General features: G+C 53.1%; 1 protein-coding gene across 1 annotated transcript in view; it reads left to right on the forward strand.

The window, feature by feature from the left end:
• Positions 1-15,078, forward strand: part of LOC144947986 (von Willebrand factor A domain-containing protein 5A-like) — a 75,682-nt gene extending 60,604 nt beyond the window's left edge. The window contains 7 exon segments of the mRNA XM_078877414.1: positions 3,342-3,456; positions 4,546-4,704; positions 5,053-5,165; positions 6,488-6,700; positions 6,702-6,760; positions 8,913-9,106; positions 15,031-15,078. Of these exon segments, the coding sequence (XP_078733540.1) occupies positions 3,342-3,456; positions 4,546-4,704; positions 5,053-5,165; positions 6,488-6,700; positions 6,702-6,760; positions 8,913-9,106; positions 15,031-15,078 (901 nt within the window).
• The last annotated feature ends 11,441 nt before the right edge of the window (positions 15,079-26,519 follow it).

The following is a 26,519-nucleotide window of genomic DNA, read 5'->3' on the forward strand; positions in this document are numbered from 1 at the left end:
ATTTCCATCTGGAACACATACAATGGGAGGCTGATCGATGCCCGGGTACAGTTAACGGATGGCTCCCTATTGGTCAACCATGTTAAGTTTGCTGATGATCTGGTGATTGCTGCTCACTCAGAGGAGGAGTTGGAGGCGCTCCTGCTGAACCTGAAGCGGGCCACTAAAAGGGTGGGGCCTTACCATCAGCGCCACCAAAACTAAGCACATGTCTGGTTATTTTGTGCCATCAAACACTCCACCCCCAAAACTCCCGATTGGTGACAGAGTGAAGAGTTTTCCATACCTGGACAGTGTGCTCATGACCAGCTCTGGCTTGATAGCAGAGGTCTCAAGCCGAATCAGCCAAGCGACAATATATTTTCATCATACTTTTAGGTTTTTTCGGTAAAGTCACGTAGGTAAAAAAAAATAATAATAAAATAATTATTAATGAAAATAACAATTAAATCACGACGTTTCGGAGGCAACACAAGTCTCCGTCTTCAGGTGGGACCATCACAGCTAAATGTACTGTATCAAGTGAAGAGAAATCCAAGAGGCAAGATCTTAAATACTGGTTAAGAGGAGGGGGTAGGAGCTTATCTAAATGTGGCAGTCAAGGACTGGGAGGGTGGGGGGGGGGGGGAGTGGGCGGGGCTAGAAGAGAAGGTGGGCGGGGCTAGAAGGGGGAGGTAGGCGGGGCTAGAAGGGAAGGCACAAGTGAAGAACCTCCACAGGGTTACGGCCAATGTTGGCTGCCAAAACCAAAATAGCAGCACTGTTAAACGCTGGGGATGTAAACAACTCGGTAAAATAGACTAGTACCTATCAAATAAGATGGTACAAATATGTGTAGTTAAATCTTTTTTACATGGTTAATAATATCTTTCCAATGATTGCTCATCACGGTTGAAGTTATGTCTATGTTTGTATATCCGGATGGCTTCGTGGACAAACCTTTGATGGTAGCCAGAAGGTTTGCAGAGCACCTTGGTATCGGAAAAGACAATATCATGAGAGCCCACAGCGTTGTACCAATGATCGGCAACGGCGGAAGACTCAGTGCTGCTATTTTGGTGTTGGCAGCCAACATCGGCCGTAACACCTGTGGAGGTTCTTCACTTGTGCCTTCCTTTCTAGCCCCGCCGACCCTCCTAGTCCCTGACTGCCACATTTAGATAAGCTCCTCCCCCCTCCCCTTAACCAGTATTTAAGATCTTGTCTCTTGGATTTCTCTTCACTTGATACGGTAAATTTGGCTGTGACGGTCCCACCTGAAGACGGAGACTTTTGTTGCCTCCGAAACATCGCGATGTAATTGAGTTATTTTCATTTAACCTACATGACTTTACCGAAAAAACCTAAGAGTATGAATCCTTGCAGTCACGAAAACTTCAAATCTAGGAATGTCTTGGCCTCGCTGTGCGCTGCGTTGCACCGCTAGCTGAGTAGTTAACCTCGCGTCCAATAAACCTTCAGAGCCAGGGTGAACATCCGACTCCAAACGTCATTTATTTAATTTAACGAGGTAAAACTGGTAAGAGAACAGCACAGATACGGCATCTGTTAATACCCGGAAACACCAACACAATGAATGAACACCACAGCATCATAACATTGTCTTAGATAACATGTTTCTAAACAATAGATCCTGGATGGACCAGGCACCTACATTACCACTGAATAGCTATACAAGAGCATAAGCTGCTGTGTTACATAAAGGCACATCGTGTACTCATCACACTGCACCCCAAATGTACAGTATTACACATAACACTAAATTGTGGATGAGATATTTCATCATCCTTGCTCTCGGGATCGCAATATAGTTACTTGGGTACAAGTTTGACTCGACTTATTCGATTACAAGTAACATTCACAATAAGGCAATTTGCAGGCTTCGTTGTTAACTAGGCCTCGTATTTATCATAACAGCATTATAAAGGCATTTACATCATTATAACGGTCATTCTAACATTATAACAGCATTGCCAATATTATAAGAACATAAACGAACTAACAGACAATGCTTCCTAAAGTCCCACAATGGACAATTGCGGCTGGCTTCACTGGGACGCAATGTGTGCCGCCATCTTGAATTATGTGTGTAATGGCCGACGCCCGCGTGGTTGAGCGGGAATCTTAAATCGCAACTTCCTGGTCACGTGACCAAACTTAGCATCAAAAATAGGAAATTCCTGTGTACATACGCCCCCCCCCCCCCCCACATCTGCCGTGAGGCAAGACACCTACCGTGAGGCAGAACAAGGAATATATTTTCATCAGCTACGTAATGCTGTGTGGAAGCTAAAGTCATGCCCTCCCTTCTCTATGCTTTCAAAACGTGGACTCCCCTAATTGAACATCTTCATTGATTGGAAACATTTAGGCTGGCCTGCCTACGATCGATCCTGGGTTTAACCAGGCTGGATTGTGTGAGGAGCTCACAAATCCTCGAAATATTTGGACAAATTTCTAGCCTAAACAGCTTTTGTTCGGTCAGTTAGAGGGGGCTAAACGGGCGTGGCACAGGCTCGAGAAGAGATGGAGTGACGTGGTACGGGAGGATGTGGAGCTGAGTGGACTTGCTAACGACTGGCACCAGCAGTGTCAAGATCGGTCTCTGTGGAGGAGGCTCATGCTACTGGGCAGTTGGAGGCAACCGCCCTCCAACAACAACGGAGGGCGGAGGAGCGACGCTGTGTGGAAGCTAAAGTCATGCCCTCCCTTCTCTATGCTTGCAAAACGTGGACTCCCCTAATTGAACATCTTCATCGATTTGAAACATTTAGGCTGGCCTGCCTACGATCGATCCTGGGTTTAACCAGGCGGCTGGATTGTGTGAGGAGCTCACAAATCCTCGAAATATTTGGACAAATATCCAGCCTAAACAGCTTTTGTTCGGTCACTTAGAGGGGACTTAACGGGCGTGGCACAGGCTCGAGAAGAGATGGAGTGACGTGGTACGGGAGGATGTGGAGCTGAGTGGACTTGCTAATGACTGGCACCAGCAGTGTCAAGATCGGTCTCTGTGGAGGAGGCTCATGCTACTGGGCAGTTGGAGGCAACCGCCCTCCAACAACAACGGAGGGCGGAGGAGCGACGCTCACAAGTTGGCACAGTAGGGGGCACAGGTGGTGCATCGGCCAGTCATCTCAGTCAGTCGGCCCGTGGCACCTGGGTATGTCCCGTGACCTCCTGCCAGCGGGCGTTCAACACGTCACGTGACCGCAATGTGCACATAGCCTGGCACAAATGCCGTGGTCATGTCACCGCCACTTCGTGGCGAATTGCAGTTGTTGTGTATATATGTGTGTCTGTGTGTCTGTGTGTGTCTGTGTTTGTCTGTGTGTCTCTAGCTGCTTCTCATTTGGAATCGGTGATGGTGCCTCCACGGAGCTGATCAAGGGGATCGCCGCCAGTGGAGGAGGGACGGCCGAGTTCATCACCGGAACGGAGCGCCTGCAGGGCAAGGTGAGCACCGTGCACCCCTAGCTCCGCTCAGACTGAAAACCGCCAACACGGAGACCCCGCAGCTGAGACAGTGCCGCTCAGAAGCCCGGGGTCTGTGCGTCTCTCTGTTTCTCTGTCTTCTTTCTCTCTGGCTGTCTGTCTGTGTATCTCTGTCTTTGTATCAATATATCTGTGTCTCTGTCTCTCTCTGTCTCTGTCTGTTTCTGTGTCTCTTTCTCTCTCTGGCTGTCTGTCACTATCCCTCTGTCTTGATATCTCTCTGTCTCTCTGTTACTCTGTGTATTTGTCTCTCTCCGTATCTCTGTTTTTCTCTGTCTACCGCTGTTTCTCTCTCTGTCTCTCTCTGTGTCTGTGTCTCTCTGTCTCTGTGTATCTGTCTTTGTCTCTGTGTCTCTCTCTGCCTCCTTCTGACTGTCTGTCTCTGTGTCTCTCTGTCTTGGTATCTCTCTGTGTCTCTGTCTCTTTGTCACTAAGTCTCTCTGTCTCTCTCTATGTCTTTGTCTTTCTCTATGTCTCTCTCTCTCTTTGTCTCTGTGTGTCCCTCTCCGTGTTTCTCTGTCTTTGTATCAATCTGTCTTTGTCTCTGTGTCTCTCTGTCGCTGTGTCTGTGTCCTCTCTGTCTCTGTCTTTCTCTCTCTCTCTGTGTCTATGTGTCTCTCAGTCTTTCGACCGAGGGGAGACCTAGGACCGGTTCAGTTCGGTTCCCGCTCACGGCCAACACCAGTGACCATTTTCTTAAACCTCCCAGTCTCCCTCCCTATCCCTCACTCTCTCTTATTCTCCCCCCCACCCCCTCTGCCTCTTTCGTTCCCTCTCACTCCCTCTTACCACTCCCCTCTCACTCTCACTCTGTCCATCTCTCTCAATCTCCCTCCCTCCATCTCCCTCCCTCTACAGTATCTCCCTCTCACTCCATCTCCCCACCACTCGGTCCATCTCCCCTTCTCCCTCTACTTGTCTCGCCATCTCCCGTCCTATCCATCTGCATCCCTATCCCTGCCTCCATCCCTCCCTTCCTCCCTCACCCCTTTACTTGTCTTTCCCTCTATCTCCCTCACTCTGTCTGCATCTCCGTGCCCACCACCCCAGGTGCTGAAGGCCCTGAAGTGCGCTCTCCAGCCCACGCTGACCTCCGTGTCGCTCTCCTGGAGCCTCCCCCGGGGCCTGTCGGCCATCGTGGTGCCCGAGGTGCCGCGCAGCATCTTCCTGGGCGAGCGAACCATCCTCTACGCACAGCTCGCTGGCACCGTGAGACCACACGCAACACGCGGGGACACGGGACGTGGTTAGACACGGCGAAACATGGGGACAAGTCTAATTGAGCGTCAGGAGGGCCGGGTCTCAGGGTCAGAGTCTGAAGTGAGATTTGAAGTAACCGGGTCTCTGGCTCAGAGTGAGATTCGGGGTGACCGGGTCCCTGGGTCAGAGTGAGACTTGGTGTGACCGGGTCCCTGGGTCAGAGTGAGAGTCAGGGAGGGACTGAGTCTCAGGGTCAGAGTGAGACTCAGGGTGACCGGGTCTCTGGCTCAGAATGAGACTCAGGGAGCGACTGAGTCTCAGGGTCAGACTCCCGGACTGAGCCTCTCATCTCTGCAGGCTCCGGCTGCCCCATGGCAGGGCGAGGCAGTGCTCAAGTACTCCCTATGTGGGAAGTCCATGAAGAACCGGGTTCCCATCACCAGCCAGACCGCCAACCCCGACGAGTCCCGGTACGTAGCTCCCCTCATTCACCCACCTGCTCATTAACCCACCCACCCACTTATTCACCAACCCGCTCATTCACCCACCCACTCGTTCATCCACCTGCTCGTTCACCCACCCGTTGATGCAACCTCCCGCTCGTTCACCCACCCGTTACTTCACCCACCCACTCATTCACTTTCTCGCTTGTTCACACACCCACTCATGACCAATCTTCTCGTTCATCCATCCGCTCGTTCACCCACCCATTCATTCCTCCCCCCCCCTGCTCGTTCACCCACCCGCTCACTCACGCACCCGCTGATTCAACCTCCCGCTCGTTCACCCACTCGCACATTCGCCCACTCCCTAGTTCACCCACTCACTGGTTCACCTACCCACTCGTTCACCCACCCGCTGATTCAACCGCCCGCTCATTCACGCACCCGTTCATACACCCACCCGCTCGGTCACCCATCCACTCGTTCACGCACCCACTGATTCAACCGCCTGCTCGTTCACCCACCCGTTACTTTACCCACCCACTCATTCACTCACTCGCTGGTACACCCACCCACTCATCACCAATCTGCTCGTTCACCCACCCGCTTGTTCACCCACCCGCTAATTCAACCTCCCACTCGTTTACCCACCCATTCATTCACCCACCCACCCACCCATTCACTCACCCACCCATTCACCCATTCATTAATCAACCTGCTCATTCGCCCACCCACTCATTTACCCACTCATTCACCCACCTGCTCGATCATCCACCCACACACTAATTCTCTCCCACTCATTTACCCGCACTTGCGAGTGAAGCTCATCCCTGATCTCGTTATTTCTCACCTGGACTCACAAAAATCCAACTCGAAACTTCAACTCCCTTTACACTCTGCTCTCAGTTGCTGCTTTCCACACTGTTTAATCTTAGTGCCATCACTTTCATTCCCTGTCTCATGGTCAGAGTCTGGAGTGAGACTCAGGGAGGAGACCGATCTCATGGTCAGAGTCTGGAGTGAGACTCAGGGAGAGTGAGACTCTCACTCTGAACGGGTGACAGAAGGAGGAGACCTTAAGTTTCCTTGGATGGCACTCAAAATTTCAAGGCGGGATAAAAAATTACCCCGAGGTTCCCAGACGTTAGATGATGATGATGATGATTTTCAAGATCATCAATCATCGTACTGAAACCATTCACTTGATGAAGCAGATGAGGGGAACCCAGCAACATGACAGAACCAAGGAGCAGCAGCTCAGCCAGACCCAGGGAGTGAGACTCAACGAGCGGTTCTCAGGCTCAGAGTGAGTGAGCCTCTGCACCCCCCTCCACCGTAACCTTTCGCAGTGCCACCCTGCACTGGCTCGCAGCCAAGGCGATGATCCGCCACCTCGTGTCGGGTCCCAACGCCCCCGACTCATCGCCGGTGCCGGGTGACGCGGAGCAGAAGAAGAAGAAGAAGGCGAAGGAGGCCAAGTCTCGCCAGGAGCGAGTGGTGGCGCTGAGCGTGGAGTCGGGCGTCGTGTCCCCCTACACGGCCTTCGTCGGAGTGGACACAGACTCTAGGGGCCGCCATGCAGGAGCGCCCCACCCCACGCCATCACTTCTTTGGTGGTTCAGGTTAGAAGCTGGGGGAGGGGGGGGTGGGAGGCTTTGTGTGAACGGTCTGTGGGTCGGTGGTTCTGTCAGTCAGCGTGTGGGTCAATACATCTGTGGGTATATCTGTCAGTCATTCGGTGTGTCTGTCTGTGGGTCAGTTAGTCAGTTTGTCTGTCTGTGGGTAAGTCAGTTGGTGTATCTGGCTGTGGGTATATCAATGTTCATAATAAACGTTTTTGGGTTAGATCGCGTTATTTATAAATGTGTCGTAACCCTCCACCACCCGACACGGCCAAACAGTAAAACATGTGTCACGTTGACAAAATACAAATAGTTCACTACTTTAGCCCACCGATGTTTTGAAGAGTGAATCCACAACATTTACAATGTTTTAGTACGACCTTTCGCTGGTAATTACATTCAGCATTATCGGGCAATTTGCCAGAATGGTGAAGCCCTCACTTGCTCCCGGTCTTAAATAGAGCATCAGCAGGGTGAGGTCATAATTTAACTCATTCAGGTGCAGTGATTTGAGGCAGAGGGGGGTATTGTAATTATATAATAGATTGGTAATCAGTTAATTATTATTAGTAATAAGTTGTAGATTAGTAATTATTTGTAATGTGTGTTATTGTAATTATATACTACATTAGTAATCCGTTAATTAGTATGTGGTTCGCCTATAAGGAATTGTAATATGTAATATTTAATATTACGCTGCAATACCACACTAAGCCTGTAGCTGTCAGAGCGATTAAAGTTATTTCTATTTCTCTCAATTTCAATGGATTCTCTAATTAGTCTTTACCAGCCATAATTAGTTTTACACAACACTTCAACGTTATCAAAATCAATTGAGTGTCTTTGTTGGCAAGCATGTTCTGCCACTGCCGACAGTTGTGTTTGAGATAATTAAATATTTATTTGGTGTTCTGTTAGTCTTATGCTGATGTTACGTCCCGTCTGTCCAATATAGCATCCGCCACATAAACAATTAATCTGATATACACCTTCTGTTGATAATTTAGTTAATTCGTCTTTCGTGCAAGATGCTAGTTTTTAAAATGTTGTGTACTGTACCAAATCTTACTGTAATGTTTTGCTTTTGCAAAACACGGGCTAATTTGTCAGTTAGAGATATATGGTATTTTGAGATATATGGTATTTTAATTGTTTTAACAATCTGATCGCTTTCAGCAGTGTTGCTTTACGATCGTGATTTGGCATTCAGTGCTCCTGAGAATTTCAGTGGCCAAATTCTAGCTCCTGAGAATTTCAACGTCAAGAGTTTTATTGGGTTTGACTTTTTTGTTGGGGGGGTGGGGGGGGGTGGTGGTTTCTTTGCATCTTCATAGTGAAGGAAATGAAGAGGAATCCGTTCACACGAATCATTGCATCCTTCAAGAAGAGCGCTCCACTGGAATATGGTTGTTTTTTTGCAGTCCAGATGCACCCATTGATAATTTACGCCTTTTTGGTGGGAGCTGTGGCTTTCCCGCTAGATTCCTAACGTGGACGTTACATATTCTATGTACGTTACACACAAAGACAAAGATAACCCATGTAGGCACAGTACACGAGGGATGTGTGACCATCACCAAGCCTTGCCGCCTTTGTCTCCCTAGTGCGATGTTTACACATCGCATCAGGTACTCATTTGAGGCTGAGTCGACCTAGGGGAGGCTCAGGACCGGTTCAGATGATCGTCACTGATGTTGGCCATAAGCGAGAATTGAAATCAGGTCGCCGGGTTAATTAAGCAGCGTAGTGCTAACCGCTACTACACAACTACTCCCCCGCATAGATAGACACTCACAAACACGTACAGACAGACAAAGAGACACACTTAACAAAGACAAATATTCCCCCGTATAGACTGTAGCGGCAAGTGCTGTTTGCGAGCACATCTGAAGGCCGGCACGGCACACAAGGGGGTGGGTGGCCAGCACCATGCCCAGCCGCCTTTGTCTCCCGAGTGGCGATGTTTACTACAACACACTGCACCAGGTACTCATTTTAAGAGGAATCGACCCTAGGGGAGGCCCAGGAACCAGTTCAGATAACACCGACACACACGCAGATGCGCGCACGCAACACGACACGGACGCGCACAGACACACGATGATGCGTGACGGCAGTGCGTCTCTCCCTCTCCACTTTGGCTCCACTCTAGAATGCGACGTATACGCAGCAATATCCAACGAATTTGACTGCTCATACGACGTCTTCACTCCGGAGACTCCGGCCGTGCTGCCCTTCCTGGAGCTCGTCGACCTGCAGAGGGCCCAAGGGGCCTGGGAGCTGTCCGCCCAGCTGGCCTCGGTCGTCCAGTCGAGCGAGGGGGCACTGCGCAAGGAAGCTCCTGCGGTGAGAGACCCCCTTCACTACCACTGGCTAGTAGTGAGTGTTTCTAGTGAGACCCCCTTCACTACCACTGGCTAGTAGTGAGTGTTTCTAGTGAGACTCTCTTCACTGTCTCACTGACTAGTAGTGAGTATTTCTAGTGAGTCTCTCTTCACTATCACTGGCTAGTAGTGTTTCGAGTGAGACTTCCTTCACTGTCTAACTGGCTACTAGTGAGTGTTTCTAGTGAGAGACGCCCATCACTGTCTCACTGGCTAGTAGTGAGTGTTTCTAGTGAGAGACGCCCATCACTGTCTCACTGGCTAGTAGTGAGTGTTTCTAGTGAGACCCCCTTCACTATCACTGGCTAGTAAAGAGTGTTTCTAGTGAGACTCTCTTCACTATCACTGACTAGTAGTGAGTGTTTCTAGTGAAACTCCCTTCACTATCACTGGCTAGTAAAGAGTGTTTCTAGTGAGACTCCCTTCACTATCACTGACTAGTAGTGAGTGTTTCTAGTGAGACTCCCTTCACTACCACTGGCTAGTAGTGAGTGTTTCTAGTGAGACTCTCTTCACTATCACTGGCTAGTAGTGAGTGTTTCTAGTGAGAAACTTCCTTCACTGTCACTGGCTAGTAGTGAGTGTTTATAGTGAGACTCCCTTCACTGTCACTGACTAGTAGTGAGTGTTTCTAGTGAGACTCTCTTCACTATCACTGGCTAGTAGTGAGTGTTTCTAGTTAGAAACTTCCTTTACTATCCCTGGCTAGTAGTGAGTGTTTCTAGTGAGACTCCCTTCACTACCACTGGCTAGTAGTGAGTGTTTCTAGTGAGACTCTCTTCACTATCACTGGCTGGTAGTGAGTGTTTCTAGTGAGAAACTTCCTTCACTATCACTGGCTAGTAGTGAGTGTTTCTAGTGAGAAACTTCCTTCACTGTCACTGGCTAGTAGTGAGTGTTTCTAGTGAGACTCTCTTCACTATCACAGGCTCGTAGTGAGTGTTTCTAGTGAGACTCTCTTCACTATCACAGGCTCGTAGTGAGTGTTTCTAGTGAGACTCCCTTCACTATCACTGGCTAGTAGTGAGTGTTTTTAGTGAGACTCCCTTCACTACCACTGGCTAGTAGTGAGTGTTTCTAGTGAGACTCCCTTCACTGTCTCACGGACTAGTAGTGAGTGTTTCTAGTGAGACTCCCTTCACTATCACTGGCTAGTAGTGAGTGTTTCTAGTGAGACTCCCTTCACTGTCACTGACTAGTAGTGAGTGTTTCTAGTGAGACTCCCTTCACTGTCACTGACTAGTAGTGAGTGTTTCTAGTGAGACTCCCTTCACTGTCACTGGCTAGTAGTGAGTGTTTCTAGTGAGACTCCCTTCACTGTCACTGACTAGTAGTGAGTGTTTCTAGTGAGACTCCCTTCACTGTCAATGACTAGTAGTGAGTGTTTCTAGTGAGACTCCCTTCACTGCCACTGGCTAGTAGTGAGTGTTTCTAGTGAGAGACTCCCTTCACTACCACTGGCTAGTAGTGAGTGTTTCTAGTAAGACTCCCTTCACCACTGGCTAGTAGTGAGTGTTTCTAGTGAGAGACGCCCTTCACTGTCACTGGCTAGTAGTGAGTGTTTCTAGTGAGACTCCCTTCACTACCACTGGCTAGTAGTGAGTGTTTCTAGTGAGACTCCCTTCACTATCACTGACTAGTAGTGAGTGTTTCTAGTGAGACTCCCTTCACTACCACTGGCTAGTAGTGAGTGTTTCTAGTGAAACTCTCTTCACTGCCACTGGCTAGTAGTGAGTGTTTCTAGTGAGAGACTCTTCACTGTCTCACTGGCTAGTAGTGAGTGTTTCTAGTGAGATTCCCTTCACTGTCTCACTGACTAGTAGTGAGTGTTTTTAGTGAGAGAATCCCTTCACTGTCACACTGCATACTAGTGAGTGTTTCTAGTGAAACTCCCTTCACTATCACTGGCTAGTAGTGAGTGTTTCTAGTGAGAGACTCTCTTCACTACCACTGGCTAGTAGTGAGTGTTTCTAGTGAGACTCCCTTCACTATCACTGGCTAGTAGTGAGTGTTTCTAGTGAGACTCCCTTCACTATCACTGGCTAGTAGTGAGTGTTTCTAGTGAGAGACTCTCTTCACTACCACTGGCTAGTAGTGAGTGTTTCTAGTGAGACTCCCTTCACTATCACTGGCTAGTAGTGAGTGTTTCTAGTGAGACTCCCTTCACTATCACTGGCTAGTAGGGAGTGTTTCTAGTGAGACTCCCTTCACTATCACTGACTAGTAGGGAGTGTTTCTAGTGAGACTCCCTTCACTATCACTGACTAGTAGGGAGTTTTTCTAGTGGGAGACTCCCTTCACTATCACTGGCTAGTAGTGAGTGTTTCTAGTGAGACTCCCTTCACTATCACTGACTAGTAGTGAGTGTTTCTAGTGAGACTCTCTTCACTATCACTGGCTAGTAGGGAGTGTTTCTAGTGGGAGACCCCCTTCACTATCACTAACTAGTAGTGAGTGTTTCTAGTGAGAGACTTCCTTCACTATCACTGACTAGTAGTGAGTGGTTCTAGTGCCTGCTTGTAGCGAGTACTTCTGGTGAGAGGATCGCTTCACTCGCCCACTCGCTTGTGTGCTGTGGTGGCCAGGAGATGTTAACTCCCTATGACGAGGTGTGTGTCGAGGTGTATTTGTGTGTGTGACGAGGTGTGTGTGTGATGAGGTGTGTGTGTGTGTGTCGAGGTGTGTGTGTGTGTCGAGGTGTCTTTGTGTTTGTGACGAGGAGTTTGTGTGTGTGACGAGGTGTATGTGTGTGTGACGCGGTGTGTGTGTGGTGGTCGCGGGTTGCTGAAGAGATGGAGTCAGTGGCCCGCGATCACAAATCACTATTAAACTCCATCAAAAAAGTAACCTGCAGCGCCACACCTATTACCATCATTAGAGGAAAAAACGGTGATCCAATCTCCGACCCCCAGGAACAGGTTTGCAGATTTGCTGAGCATTTCTGTGAGGTCCTGGGGGAGGGAAAATCTCTCAGCCAGGAAAACATCATGGCACAAAGTGGGGATAACCCTGCTGAGGCTGCGGTGCCTCAAATATTGGAAGAGGTCACCCCCTGTGAGTGGCTGGCTGAGGTGCCAGCTGTTGAGGAAGTACTGAGGGCGATCCGGAGTCTGAGACCAGGGAAGGCACCGGGCAGAGATGATCTCCCAAGCGAAATGCTGAGGGAGGGTGGCGTTTGTGCACAGACTGCCCTATATGACATCATAACAACAGTCTGGACCACTGGACGGGTTCCGCAGGACTGGAAGGATGCCCTGGTGGTCCCCCTCTTTAAGAAGGGGGACCGCACAGACTATAACAACTACAGGGGCATCTCACTCCTCAGTGTGCCGAGTAAGGTCCTGGCAAGGATGATTCAACATCGCCTTGCTAGGCACGCTGAGGAGAGGCTTGCGGAGCCCCAATGCGGTTTCAGGAAAGGGCGGTCCTGCACAGATGCCATATTTTCTGTCCGTCTGCTACAGCAGAGGTGTAGGGAATTCCAAAAACACCTACATCTCTGCTTTATTGACCTGGTCAAGGCCTATGATACCATCAGTAGGACTGGGCTCTGGGTTGTTCATCGTGCTTTCGGAGTCCCTGACCCTCTGCTCACGATCATTAAGGACCTTCATGATGGTGAGCGGGCCCGGGTAAAGCTACGTGGCCGGGAGTCGGAGCCTTTCCCTGTACACCTTGGGGTGCAACAGGGATGTCCTCTGGCTCCCACATTATTTGGCATTTATTTCGGCTGCGTAGTTCGTGAGGCCTTCAATGGCTGTACCGGGGGAATTTCCATTTGGTACAGATATAATGGGAGGCTGATCGACGCCCGGGTGCGATCAAGGGATGGCTCCCTGTTGGTCGACCACGTTATGTATGCCGATGATTTGGTGGTGGCTGCTCATTCAGAGGAGGAGTTGGAGACGCTGCTGCTGAGACTGGAGCGTGCCACTAGGAGGTGGGGCCTTGCCATCAGCCCCACCAGGACTAAGCACCTGCTTGGGTATTTTGTGCCGTCGGACACTCCACCCCCACAGCTCCCGGTTGGTGATGGGGCAGTTGTGGAGAGAGTGGAGAGTTTCCCATACCTGGGCAGTGTGCTTATGGCCGGCTCCAGTTTATCAGCGGAGGTCTCACTCCGAATCAGTCGAGCGGCGATGTCTTTTCGTCGGTTACGTAACGCCGTGTGGAAGCTATCTGGTCTGTCGCTCCGCACGAAGCTTCGGCTCTTCTCGGCCATGGTCATTCCCTCCCTTCTCTACGCTTGCGAAGCGTGGACCCCCCTGGTGGAGCGTCTTCGCCGGTTGGAGGCATTTAGGCTGGCCTGCCTGCGATCCATCCTAGGTTTGGCCGGGCTGGATTGTGTGAGGAGCTCACGGGTCTTTGAGGGATCTGGGAAAAGTCCCGTCGGTGGGCTCCTGCGGCAGGCAAGGCTGCGTTGGCTGGGTCGTGTAGCCAGCATGCCCAGCCACCGCATGCCTGGGCAGCTTTTGTTCGGCCGGATCGAGGGGGCTAGACAGGCGCGGCACGGTTTAGAGAGGAGATAGAGTGATGTGGTACAGGAGGACGTGGAGCTGAGTGGACTTGCCGATGACTGGTACCAGCGGTGTCAAGATCGGCCTCAGTGGAGGAGGCTCGTGAAGGACGCTACTGGGCAGTTGGAGGCAGTCGCCCTCCAACAACAACGAAGGGCGGAGGAGCGATGCTCACAACAACGAGCAGAGCGCCGGGTGGCTAAAGCACATCAAGTTGGTACAGTAGGGGGCACAGGTGGTGCATCAGCCAGTCATCTCTGTCATCTCGGTCAGTCGACCCGTGGCACCTGGGTCTACCCCGTGACCTCCTGCCAGCGGGCGTTCGACACTTCACGTGGCCTCAAGGTGCACATGGCCTGGCACAAGCGTCGTGGTGACGTCACCGCCACTTAGTGGCGAATGGCGGTTGTTGTTGTTGTGGGGAGGACGCGAAAGAGCATTTGGAGGCAGTCGCCCTCCAGCAACAACCGAGGGCAGAGGAGCGACGTTCACAGCAACGAGCGAGGCGGCAGGTGGCCAAAACACAGCAAGTTAGAGCAGTAGGGGTCACAGCTGGTGGTGTATCTGTGATGCCGCCGCCACGAAGCCGTTCAGCAGGCGCCCCATCTACGACCTCGCCACCACCAAGCGACGGAGCCGACCCCGTGTCCCCCTCACCTCACCTCACATGAACACACCCGCACGCATCCCCCCCCCCATAGAGCTGGAAGGGGAGGTCACCTGATCGACCGGTTTTTATCCGAGAAGCCCTTATCGGGATTGACTTTTACGGTTTCCGGCGACCAGGGAATTGGACGGCCTCCCCCGACGCTACATTGCACCGCGGCGCTGCGACCGGCCTTAAGATGGTATGGTCGCGGCGAGGGGCATTCGGCCACCGCGGTTGAAGCGCATCCCCCACACACACCCCCCACGTATCGACGAGGCAAGCAGGGGAGGGACGGCAGGATTAGCAGGACTGCAGGGGCTCTTGCGCGTAGTCGCTGATGGTTAGGATAATTACGCTTGAGCGCGCAGGCACCATTGTTAGGGAAGGTAAAGGATTGAGCTGAAAGTATGAATAATCAGGAGAATGGAGGCACGCGAGCAGCCTGTGCACAAATTCCCACGGCGAGCCTTTGTGATGGACGCGGCCGCATAATCTGCAATAATAAAAGCCTGCGTGAGAAAGGGATTAATTAGAATTTACGCCGCGCACGCCGCAATTGATTAGCATATGCGCCGCGCATGAGCGGAGAGTGTTCGGGGAGTCTGGGAGAGAGGATAAAAGGGATCGTAGGAAGATTGAGTGCTCTCACTTCTCTTCAAGAGGCCCGCGTTCAAGTCGGCTCCCAGCTCTGCCCTCCGGACGTCCGCGTGACGTGTCCAGACGAGCATAGAGGAAAAGCCAGAGGACGCCGAATACTTTGAACCATGAGTAGCAAGGTGAAAGGGTATCGTAAGCCGATAAATAGGGAATAGGTCCAGGGGTAGGAGAATAGGCCAGCCTCTTCGATTCATACTGATTTAACAACAAAGTCCCAGGTAGCCCACAATAAATCATTAATAGCTGACCGTGTCTCCGTGTGATCTCGCTGAGAGGTGGGAACGCGTGTGGTGCTGTGTACACAGCAGCTCGCCACGTGGGAGCGTTGCGTAGAGCGGCGCACGAGTGGGTGTCGCTTGTGTGCAGGTGTGTGCGCTCGTAGTGTGGGGGAAGGGGTCGGTGCGTCCGCAGGTCCCCGCTCCGTCTATCGCCGCAGGAACTCGCGCAGTGTGAGGGCAGCGTCATTCGCCCTCCGACCCCTGACCCCCGTTTAATAGCGCGTGATTCGTGGAGAGACAGCGCAGCGTTTGCAGGTGAACGGGAGCGTGCGGCGAGCTATGCCTCTCACACGAGCTCGCGGAGGGACGGACCAGGGAGGGGAGCCGTCGGGCGATGAGCCCAGCGACGGCAGCAGCTGCTCGCAGAGTAGCGAGGGGTCGACGAACGGCAGAGCCCCTGCCATAGGTACGGAGCAGGGAGGGACTTTGGGGACCAACGGCCCCAACATATCTACCGGTAAACTCAGTCAGCCGAGTCATAGCACCTGCTGGGTCTGTCCCGAGACCTCCTGTCAGCAGCAAGAGCCTTCAACACTTCACGTGGCTTCAAAGGGCACCTAGCCTGGCACAAGCACCGTGATGCCACCACCACTTAGTGGGAAATGGCGGGTGCTGTTGTGTGGGGAGCGGTGACACAGCGGTTAGCGCACTGCGCTACAAACCTTTAGTCCCGTGTTCGATTCCAGCTCACGGCCAACAACCAGTGACGATTACCTGAACCGGTCCTGGGCCTCCCCTAGGATGTTGACTCAGCCTCAAATGAGTACCTGGTGTGGTGTGTCAACATCGCCACTGGGGAGACAAAGGCGGTCGGGCGTGGTCCCAGGCGAGCTAGTGAATCTCACCATGGGGAGAAACAAGCAAACTGATTCCACTCCTGTAGCACTGCACGGCTGATCAGTCTCCTGTACCACGGCACGGCTGATCAGTCTCCTGTACCATTGCACAGCTGATCAGTCTCCTGCAGGTGATGAGACGTCGCTTCCATTGTTGAGAAGACGCCACCCGCGGTGTTTGAAAGGGGCAGGGAAAGTTTAATCATGAATCACAAAAAAACAACGGGCAATGTTATCGCTCTACGTTGTGTTCATTCATCATGTTTATTGTCTATTCACCATGTCGCGTTTATGAATCATGTTGTTGTGTTATATTCATCATGGTGTTGTGTTATATTCACCATGTCGTGTTCATGAATCATATTGTTGTGTTATATTCATCATGTCGTTGTGTTATATTGATCAAATTGTTGTGTTCTATTGATCATATTGTTGTGTTATATTGATCATGTTGTTGTGTTATATTGATCATATTATTGTGTTATATACATCATGTCATTGTGTTATATTCATCATATCATTGTGTTATATTCATCATGTCATTGTGTTATATTGATCATGTTATTGTGTTATATTCATCATGTTGGTGTGTTATATTGATCATGTTGTTGTGTTATATTGATCATGTTGTTGTGTTATATTCATCATGTTGTTGTGTTATATTGATAATGTTGTGTTATATTGATCATGTTGTTGTGTTATATTCATCATGTTGTTGTTATATTGATCTTGTTGTGTTATATTAATCATATTGTTGTGTTATATGCATCATGTCGTTGTGTTATATTGATCATGTTGGTGTGTTATGTGATGCCGCCGCCACGAAGCCGTTCAGCAGGCGCCCCATCCCCGACCTCGCCACCACCAAGCAACGGAGCCAACCCCTCGTCCCCCTCACCTCACCTCACATGAACACACCCGCACGCATTTCCCCCCCCCCCCCCCCATAGAGCTGGAAGGGAAGGTCACCTGATTGACCGGTTTTTATCCGAGAAACCCTTATCGGGATTAACTCTCACGGTTTCCGGCAATCAGGGAATTGGACGGCCTCCCCCGACGGTACGTTGCAACGCGGCGCTGCGACCTGCCTTAAGATGGTGTGGCCGTGGCGAGGGGCATTCGGCCACCGCGGTTGAAGCGCATCCCCCACACACACCACCCACGTGTCGACGGGGCAAGCAGGGGAGGGACGGGACAGCATGAGTAGCGGGACCACAGGGGCTCTTGCGCATAGTCACGGATGGTTGGGATAATTACGCTTGAGCGCGCAGGCACCATTGTTAGGGAGGGAAAGGGATTGATTGGAATTTGCGCTGCGCAACGCCGCACATTGATTAGCATATCACAGGCGCCCGGAACCGCGGTGCGCGTGCTAGAGGGCACGAGCCCATTGTTAAGGAAAAGCCGTGGGCCACCATCCCGCTCGGAACCGCATCCCTTTGATGTATGGAGGATAAATAGGGAGCACAAAGGGGAAATCGCGTTCTTCTCTCCAGCGCCAGGCGACAGGACGCTCTCCAGTCCAGCGACCCGAACGTCCGTGAGACGCATCGAGGCACGCTGCGAGTACGGGATCAACGAACCGCCGTGGGCATCTAACAGGGAGTAAGAAGGTGAAGTAGGATAATAGCCGATAGATAAGGAATAGGTACAGGTTTAGTGGAATAGGCCAGCCTCATCGACTCACTGATTCAACATTAGTTACCAGGTAGCGAATAATAAATCATTAATAGCGAAGCGTGGCCTCGCGTGATCTTGTCGAGCAGTGGGAACGTGTGGGTGCGCGTGTGTACACCGTGGTTCGCCACGTGAGTGAGCGCTGCGTAGAGCGGCGCACGAGTGGGTGTCGCGTGTGTGCAGGTGTGTGCGCTCGTAGTGTGGGGGAAGGGGTCGGTGCGTCCGCAGGCCCCCGCTCCGTCTGTCGCCGCCGGGACTCGCGCAGTGTGAGGGCAGCGTCGTTCGCTCTCCGACCCCTGACCCCCGTTTAATAGCGCGTGCTCCGTGGAGAGACAATGCAGCGTCCGCAGGTGAACGAGGGCATGCGGCGAGCTATGCCGCTCACACGAGCTCGCGGAGGGACGGACCAGGGAGGGGAGCCGTCGGGCGATGAGCCCAGCGACGGCAGCAGCTTCTCGCAGAGCAGCGAGGGGTCGGCGCACGGCGGAGCCCCTGCCATAAGCACGGAGCAGGGAGGGACTTCGGGGACCAGCTGCCCCAACAACATGGTGTCAGAAGTGGGACGAACCCTCACATCTTCACGGGAAGGTGGCGCGCTACTCCACGCAAAGGTAAGGCATGTGTTCACCGGCCAGGGGACCCCTACATGGAAAGCGTTTTCCCGTAATATCATAGGGGCTAAAGAGCTTAATGGCTGGTCGGACGCGCAGGCGTTGCGACATCTTACGTTAAACTTAGATGGGCGGGCAGCCGACTGTGTAGAGGCACTACCCGAAAGCGCGCAAACCCAACTAGAAGAACTAATGCGTAGATTAGACCTGCGTTTCGGCACGCGCAACGCGATATGGGCGAAGACGGCCTTAGAGGCGCGCCGACGCCAAACTGGCGAGGACTTCCGAGACTACGCTGAGGACGTGCGATCACTAACCCGGATCGCCCGTCCAGAGTTCTCGAAGGAGGTCATTGACGCGCTAGCTGCAGACAAGCTACTCAGGTACCTAGCTCGCACCGCGTGGTGGCAGCCCAAAAAGAGTAGCGCAGGCCTCCCTTTCGATACCCTAGTCGAGCAAGCGCTGGAGTGTGAGGAGCTCTCCAGCGAACGCGCGCAGCTCCGAGGGTCGGGACAGGAGTACACCGTGGCGAGCCTGATCCCTGACGAGGAGGAGGATGAGGATGAGCAAGCCAGCCCCATAGGGAGACGGGCAAGAGAGGCCCAGAGACCCCGCGAGACAACCCCGGGTTGGGTAGCTGGGTTACAGACCGGCATGGGAGATATAGCCGGCCAGGTAACCCAGGTGCAATCCTCCGTTGAGACCATCCGATCCGAAATGGGGGACCTATGCGCCACGGTGGGAGGGTTATCTGGGAGGGTAGCCCGACTAGAGGCGGAGGGTGGACAGCGGCGTAATGGGGGGGGAGGGAGTGGGCAGGGGGCCAGCTACGGAGCCGCCCCCCCTCCCCGGGCATGTTATATGTGCGATCGCCGAGGGCATCTAGTGAGAGACTGTCCTGAAATCACCCGAACTAGGCAGGCGCGGGGGTTAAAACTCCAACGCCTCCTAGTGAGCGGACCAACTAGGGGTGCAATCGACGCGGTCCCGATACAAATAGACGATAATGAGAATAATGGCGAGCGAGTGATCTCCACACAGGTTCCAGCAACAACGCCCACGGAAACGGTGACTCATGGCAACTGGCTACGGGAGCTGGTGGCAGGGATCACGGGGGCCACGTCGCTGGTGGAAGGGGAGGTGAACGGAGTGCGTACCCGAATCCTGCTGGACACGGGGGCGGTGGCCTCGCTCGTGAGCGCAGCGCACTGCAGCGCGATCGGGGTCGACGTGCGTCACCTGCAGGCCCCGGACCGCGTGCTGCACACGGCGAGCGGAGCCGGAATGGGGTTGCTGGGGAGAGCCACCCTCGAGGTCGGCATAGGCAGTCAGGTGTGCACCCAGGAGTTCTACGTGTCGAGTGCGTTGTGTCACGAGTGTATCGCAGGCACCGACCTCTTAGAAAAGCTGGGACTCAACGTGCAACCCCGCCAGCGATGCGCCACCATGGAAAGCAACGGCGAGCGGATACCGTTCCTGGGACGAGAACCAACGCGACCCCGCATCGCACCTGTAGCCACTATCCTGGCGACGGCAGTCACCATCGGGCCGCTCACCGAGATGCTGGTGCCGGTGGCAACCTCCCCCACCGACCCCGCGCTCCGACCATCAGGGGAGGTAATGCTAACTCCTCACCCGGAATTGGCAAAACGGTATGGGGTCGTGGGATCCGCCACATTGGTAAACGCAGATGGGGACCGATTGTTTATGCGGATGTTTAACCCCCACAATACCCCAGCGATACTGCGACGGCGCACCCCGATAGCCACCGTACACCCCCTACACGCACGCCACTCTAACGACTCGGTGTTCGCACTCTGGGCTGAGGACCCGGTCGTCCTGAGGGTGACCAGGACCTGGCCTGGCGAGTCGGCCCGACTCCCCGAGCCGAGGTCGTTCCCCTGCTCGACGCGTTACATGTACCATGGGCGGATTTACCTAAGGGAGAGGCCGATCGGCTGCGCGAGTTACTGCGGGAGTATGCCGACGTATTCAGTGAACACGACTCGGACGTGGGTCGGACCGATCTTGTTAAGCACCAAATTGACACCGGTGCAGCCCGACCCATCAAACTCCCTGCGTACCGAGTGGGCGCACCCGAACGCGCCCAAATCAAAGAGGCAGTTGGGGACATGCTTCGCGATAACATAATTCAGCCCTCGGCGAGCCCCTGGTCAGCCCCAGTGGTACTAGTAACGAAAAAGGATGGGTCAACCCGGTTCTGCGTCGATTACCGTAAACTAAATGCAGTCACACTCGGCGATGCCTTCCCCATACCCCGCATCGACGACACCTTCGACAGCCTCGCCGGAGCGCGATATTTTTTCACCCTCGATCTCGCGTCCGGGTACTGGCAGGTGGAGATGGCGGAGGAGGATCGGCCGAAAACCGCATTCACCACCCCGATGGGGCTATTCGAGTTTCGAGTACTCCCGTTCGGACTCACCAATGCGCCCGCGACGTTCCAGCGGCTGATGGAGTTGGTGATGCGGGGCTTGCAATGGGAACAGTGCCTGATTTACTTGGACGATGTGATAGTGTTCAGTAGATCTTTGTCTGAGCATTGGTCCAGGCTTCGAGAGGTGTTCCAGCGACTGCGAGCGGCTCATCTCAAGTTCAAGCCACGTAAGTGTTACATCGCACAACGCGAGGTGGGGTACCTCGGGCATCGCGTCAGCGAGGCAGGCGTGCACACCGATCCGGAGAAGGTACACGCCGTAGTGGAGTGGCCACGGCCAAGGAATCTGACGGAGATCAGATCATTTTTGGGGCTCGCCACCTATTATCGTCGATTTGTAAAGGGATTCAGCGAGATTGCACGCCCTCTCACCCAACTCACCACCCCTAAGCACCCCTATCAGTGGACGGGGGCCTGCCAGACGGCCTTCACCACTCTCAAAGATCACCTCACCCACGCCCCCACCCTCGCTTTCCCCGATTTTACCACCGATTTTATTTTGGACACCGACGCCTGCAGCAGCGGGCTGGGCGCGGTGTTGTCACAGGTAAAGGATGGGACGGAACGAGTCATCGCGTACGCCAGCCGGACCTTGAGTGGGGCCGAGCTGAACAATTGCGTGACCCGCCAAGAGTTGTACGCCGTGATTTTCGCATGTAAGCAGTTGCGGCCGTATTTGTACGGCAGGAATTGTCACGTACGCACTGACCATTATGCTCTGCAGTTCCTTCTTACATTCAAGGAGCCGCGGGGGCAGATGGCCCGGTGGTTGGCGCAGTTGCAGGAGTACAACCTGCAAATCGAGTATCGGGCTGGCCGGACGCATGCAAACGCGGACGCCTTGTCGAGGCGGCCCATGGTGTACGCCGAGACAAGGGCGGAGGAGGCCTGCCCGTGTTTCACGGGGGGACGCTGCCGGCAGGCAACGCACCCCCGAGAGGCCGCGGTCACTGACCCCCCCCCAGCGAGAGAGAGTGCAGTGTGCGCCACAGAGACCCTCACAGGTGGCACCGAGGATCCCGTCGACCGCCCGGCAAGCGCGGGACCCGCGGCTCGGGACCCGATCGGACGGATCCAGGAGGACGTCGGCTGCGCCTTCCCGGGCCTAAACGACGAGCAGCTGAGACAGACCCAGCAGCGAGATCCGGATCTGGCGGCAGTGGAGGCGGCACTGCGGGAGGAAAAGAACGCCCTACCAGGACCCTGGAGCGGTTTGTATGCCCGGTTGTGTGTGCGGAACGGAGTGGTACGGGAGTTAACCGAGGCCGGCCAGCCGGGGTGCAACTGTGTTCCTGCCCAGGTGCGACCCCAGCTGCTACGGCTGGTGCATGACCACCCACTCGGGGGCCACGATGGGGAACGACGCACGCGAGAGACCCTGCGTCGCCAGTATCTCTGGCCCAAATTGGCACAAGACGTGGCGGCCTGGGTACAGGGCTGCCGCGCCTGTCAGCAGTGCGGGCCGAAACCGGCACGATACCAGGTACCCCTAAGGCCGTTCCGCGTCAGCCGCACGAATCAGCTGGTCGGGATCGACCTACAGGGGCCATTCCCGCGATCCCATCGAGGCAACTGGTATATCCTAGTCGCAGTAGAGTATTTCACCCGCTACCCCGTGGCAGTGGCCATCCCTGATAAAACGGCCTTGGTGGTGGCCCGGGCATTTGTGGAACATTACGTACTTAAGCACGGGATCCCAGAACGAGTCCTCACCGACCAGGGTAGCGAGTTCGAGGCCGAGCTGTTCCAGGCACTGTGCCGAGAATTCGGAATCCAGAAGGACTGAACCACAGCGTACCACCCCCAAGCGAACGGTATGGTAGAACGCATGAATCAGACCCTAGCGGGGAAACTCAAACGTATGGCGGCCGCAAATCAACGGGATTGGGACGAACACCTCCCCTACGCCCTTTTCGCCTACGCCACCACCGTACACACGTCGACGGGACAAACCCCGTTTTTAATGATGTTCGGCCGTGAGTCTCGTTTACCCGCAGATCTGCTATTCGGCGTCCCTTCCCCCCAGCCGGAGGAGGGAAGCCGCCCCGTGGAACACCTGTTGGAGACCCTGCGAGAAGCCCGAGGCCGAGCATACCCGCAAGGGGAAGCCGCGCATCGGCAGCAGGAACAGGGCACCTGACCCCGCATGGAACCCCCCTTATTCCTGACAGGCGCTAAGGTGTGGCTACACACCCCTCGCGTCGGGGCTGGACAGGTGGGGAAACTGACGACCTACTGGCGGGGACCCTGGACCGTGGTGCGACAGATCTCCCCCTGGACGGTACTAATTTATGGCGGGGAGAGGGATCGAGAGACGGTGGTCAACGTCCGCCGCTTAAAACCGTGGAAAGCGGCCCCGGCGAGAGAGAACCCCGTCACCCGAAGGCCCCGAAATCCCAGAGTACCCGCACCCCTCGTGCTGGGGGGCCTCGCACCCTACATGGGCCCCGCCGGGCCCCCGAGACGCCCCGACCCAGTCAGGAGATGATGCGGACGACGGCTCCTAAACCCTTCCGCTGCTGAGTTTGTGCCCCAGCCCACAGGTACCGAGGGACAGGGAGATCCGCTGGAGTGGAGGAAGAGGCCGCCGCAGGAGCTGCTTAGGACGGCGCCACCTGCCCCGAGACCAGCCACAAGGTCCGGACGGATCCCCCGGACCCCGCAACGTTTTCTCGTGGGCGCGGCCCAAGCGAGGTGCTCGAGTCAACCCGGGACGGGGACTGGCACCTCGGGGGGCCATGTGATTCCGCCGCCACGAAGCCGTTCAGCAGGCGCCCCATCCCCGACCTCGCCACCACCAAGCAACGGAGCCAACCCCTCGTCCCCCTCACCTCACCTCACATGAACACACCCGCACGCATTTCCCCCCCCCCCCATAGAGCTGGAAGGGAAGGTCACCTGATTGACCGGTTTTTATCCGAGAAACCCTTATCGGGATTAACTCTCACGGTTTCCGGCAATCAGGGAATTGGACGGCCTCCCCCGACGCTACGTTGCAACGCGGCGCTGCGACCTGCCTTAAGATGGTGTGGCCGTGGCGAGGGGCATTCGGCCACCGCGGTTGAAGCGCATCCCCCACACACACCACCCACGTGTTGACGGGGCAAGCAGGGGAGGGACGGGACAGCATGAGTAGCGGGACCACAGGGGCTCTTGCGCATAGTCACGGATGGTTGGGATAATTACGCTTGAGCGCGCAGGCACCATTGTTAGGGAGGGAAAGGGATTGATTGGAATTTGCGCTGCGCAACGCCGCACATTGATTAGCATATCACAGGCGCCCGGAACCGCGGTGCGCGTGCTAGAGGGCACGAGCCCATTGTTAAGGAAAAGCCGTGGGCCACCATCCCGCTCGGAACTGCATCCCTTTGATGTATGGAGGATAAATAGGGAGCACAAAGGGGAAATCGCGTTCTTCTCTCCAGCGCCAGGCGACAGGACGCTCTCCAGTCCAGCGACCCGAACGTCCGTGAGACGCATCGAGGCACGCTGCGAGTACGGGATCAACGAACCGCCGTGGGCATCTAACAGGGAGTAAGAAGGTGAAGTAGGATAATAGCCGATAGATAAGGAATAGGTACAGGTTTGGTGGAATAGGCCAGCCTTGTCGACTCACTGATTCAACATTAGTTACCAGGTAGCGAATAATAAATCAATAGCGAAGCGTGGCCTCGCGTGATCTTGTCGAGCAGTGGGAACGTGTGGGTGCGCGTGTGTACACCGTGGTTCGCCACGTGAGTGAGCGCTGCGTAGAGCGGCGCACGAGTGGGTGTCGCGTGTGTGCAGGTGTGTGCGCTCGTAGTGTGGGGGAAGGGGTCGGTGCGTCCGCAGGCCCCCGCTCCGTCTGTCGCCGCCGGGACTCGCGCAGTGTGAGGGCAGCGTCGTTCGCTCTCCGACCCCTGACCCCCGTTTAATAGCGCGTGCTCTGTGGAGAGACAACGCAGCGTCCGCAGGTGAACGAGGGCGTGCGGCGAGCTATGCCGCTCACACGAGCTCGCGGAGGGACGGACCAGGGAGGGGAGCCGTCGGGCGATGAGCCCAGCGACGGCAGCAGCTTCTCGCAGAGCAGCGAGGGGTCGGCGCACGGCGGAGCCCCTGCCATAAGCACGGAGCAGGGAGGGACTTCGGGGACCAGCTGCCCCAACAGTTATATGCATCATGTCGTTGTGTTATATTGATCATGTTGTTGTGTTATATTGATCATGTTGTTGTGTTATATTGATCATGTTGTTGTGTTATATTGATCATGTCGTTGTGTTATATTGATCATGTTGTTGTGTTATATTGATCATGTTGTGTTATATTGATCATATTGTTGTGTTATGTGCATCATGTCGTTGTGTTATATTGATCATGTCGTTGTGTTATATTGATCATGTTGTTGTGTTATATTCATCATGTCGTTGTGTTATATTCATCATGTTGTTGTTATATTGATCATGTTGTTGTTATATTGATCATGTTGTGTTATATTGATCATGTCGTTGTGTTATTTTGATCATGTTGTTGTGTTATATTCATCATGTTGTTGTGTTATATTGATCATGTCGTTGTGTTATATTCATCATGTCGTGTTATATTCATCATGTTGTTGTGTTATATTGATCATGTCGTTGTGTTATATGGATCATGTCGTTGTGTTATATTGATCATGTCGTGTTATATTGATCATGTTGTTATATGCATCATGTTGTTGTGTTATATTGATCATGTTGTTGTGCTATATTGATCATGTTGTTGTGTTATATTAATCATGTTGTTGTGTTATATTCATCATGTAGTTGAGTTATATTCATCATGTTGTTTCATATTCATCATGTTGTGTTATATTCATCATGTTGTGTTATATTGATCATGTTGTGTTATATTGATCATGTCGTTGTTATATTGATCATGTTGTGTTATATTCATCATGTTGTTGTGTTATATGCATCATGTTGTGTTATATTAATCATTTTGTTGTGTTATATCCATCATGTCGTTGTGTTATATTGATCATGTCGTTGTGTTATATTCATCATGTAGTTGTGTTATATTAATCATGTAGTTGTGTTATATTCATCATGTAGTTGTGTTATATTGATCATGTTGTGTTATATTCATCATGTTGTTGTGTTATATTCATCATGTTGTTGTGTTATATTAATCATGTCGTTATATTGATCATATTGTTGTCTTATATTGATCATGTCGTTGTGTTATATTGATCATGTTGTGTTATATGCATCATGTTGTTGTGTTATATTGATCATGTTGTGTTATATTCATCATGTCGTTGTGTTATATTGATCATATTGTTGTGTTCTATTGATCATATTATTGTGTTATATTCATCATGTCGTTGTGTTATATTCATCATGTTGTTGTGTTACATGTGTAGAGGAGTAGAGGAGAGTGGTGACGTCGCGTGCGCTGTCCGGTGCTGTGACATCACGGGACGTGGGGTCGCACGCGCCGGGCAATGCACGTGACGTCTCGCCTCAGAGGGTATTTAAGGGAGACCCCGTGACGTAAGCGGGGTCACGGGAGGAACGGGGATAGTGGAAGGGGTGAAGAGGGAACCCTTATAGTGATACCTGTTAATAAACCCTGGCGGAAGCCCCTAACTCACCTCCGTCTCCGAGTACCTCCGTCTACAACAGCAACAACTACTTAACAACTGGTGTCAGAAGTTTACACCGTCGCCAACATG

The sequence above is a fragment of the Lampetra fluviatilis genome, chromosome 48 (assembly GCF_964198595.1).
Source record: "Lampetra fluviatilis chromosome 48, kcLamFluv1.1, whole genome shotgun sequence".
NCBI lineage: Eukaryota > Metazoa > Chordata > Hyperoartia > Petromyzontiformes > Petromyzontidae > Lampetra > Lampetra fluviatilis.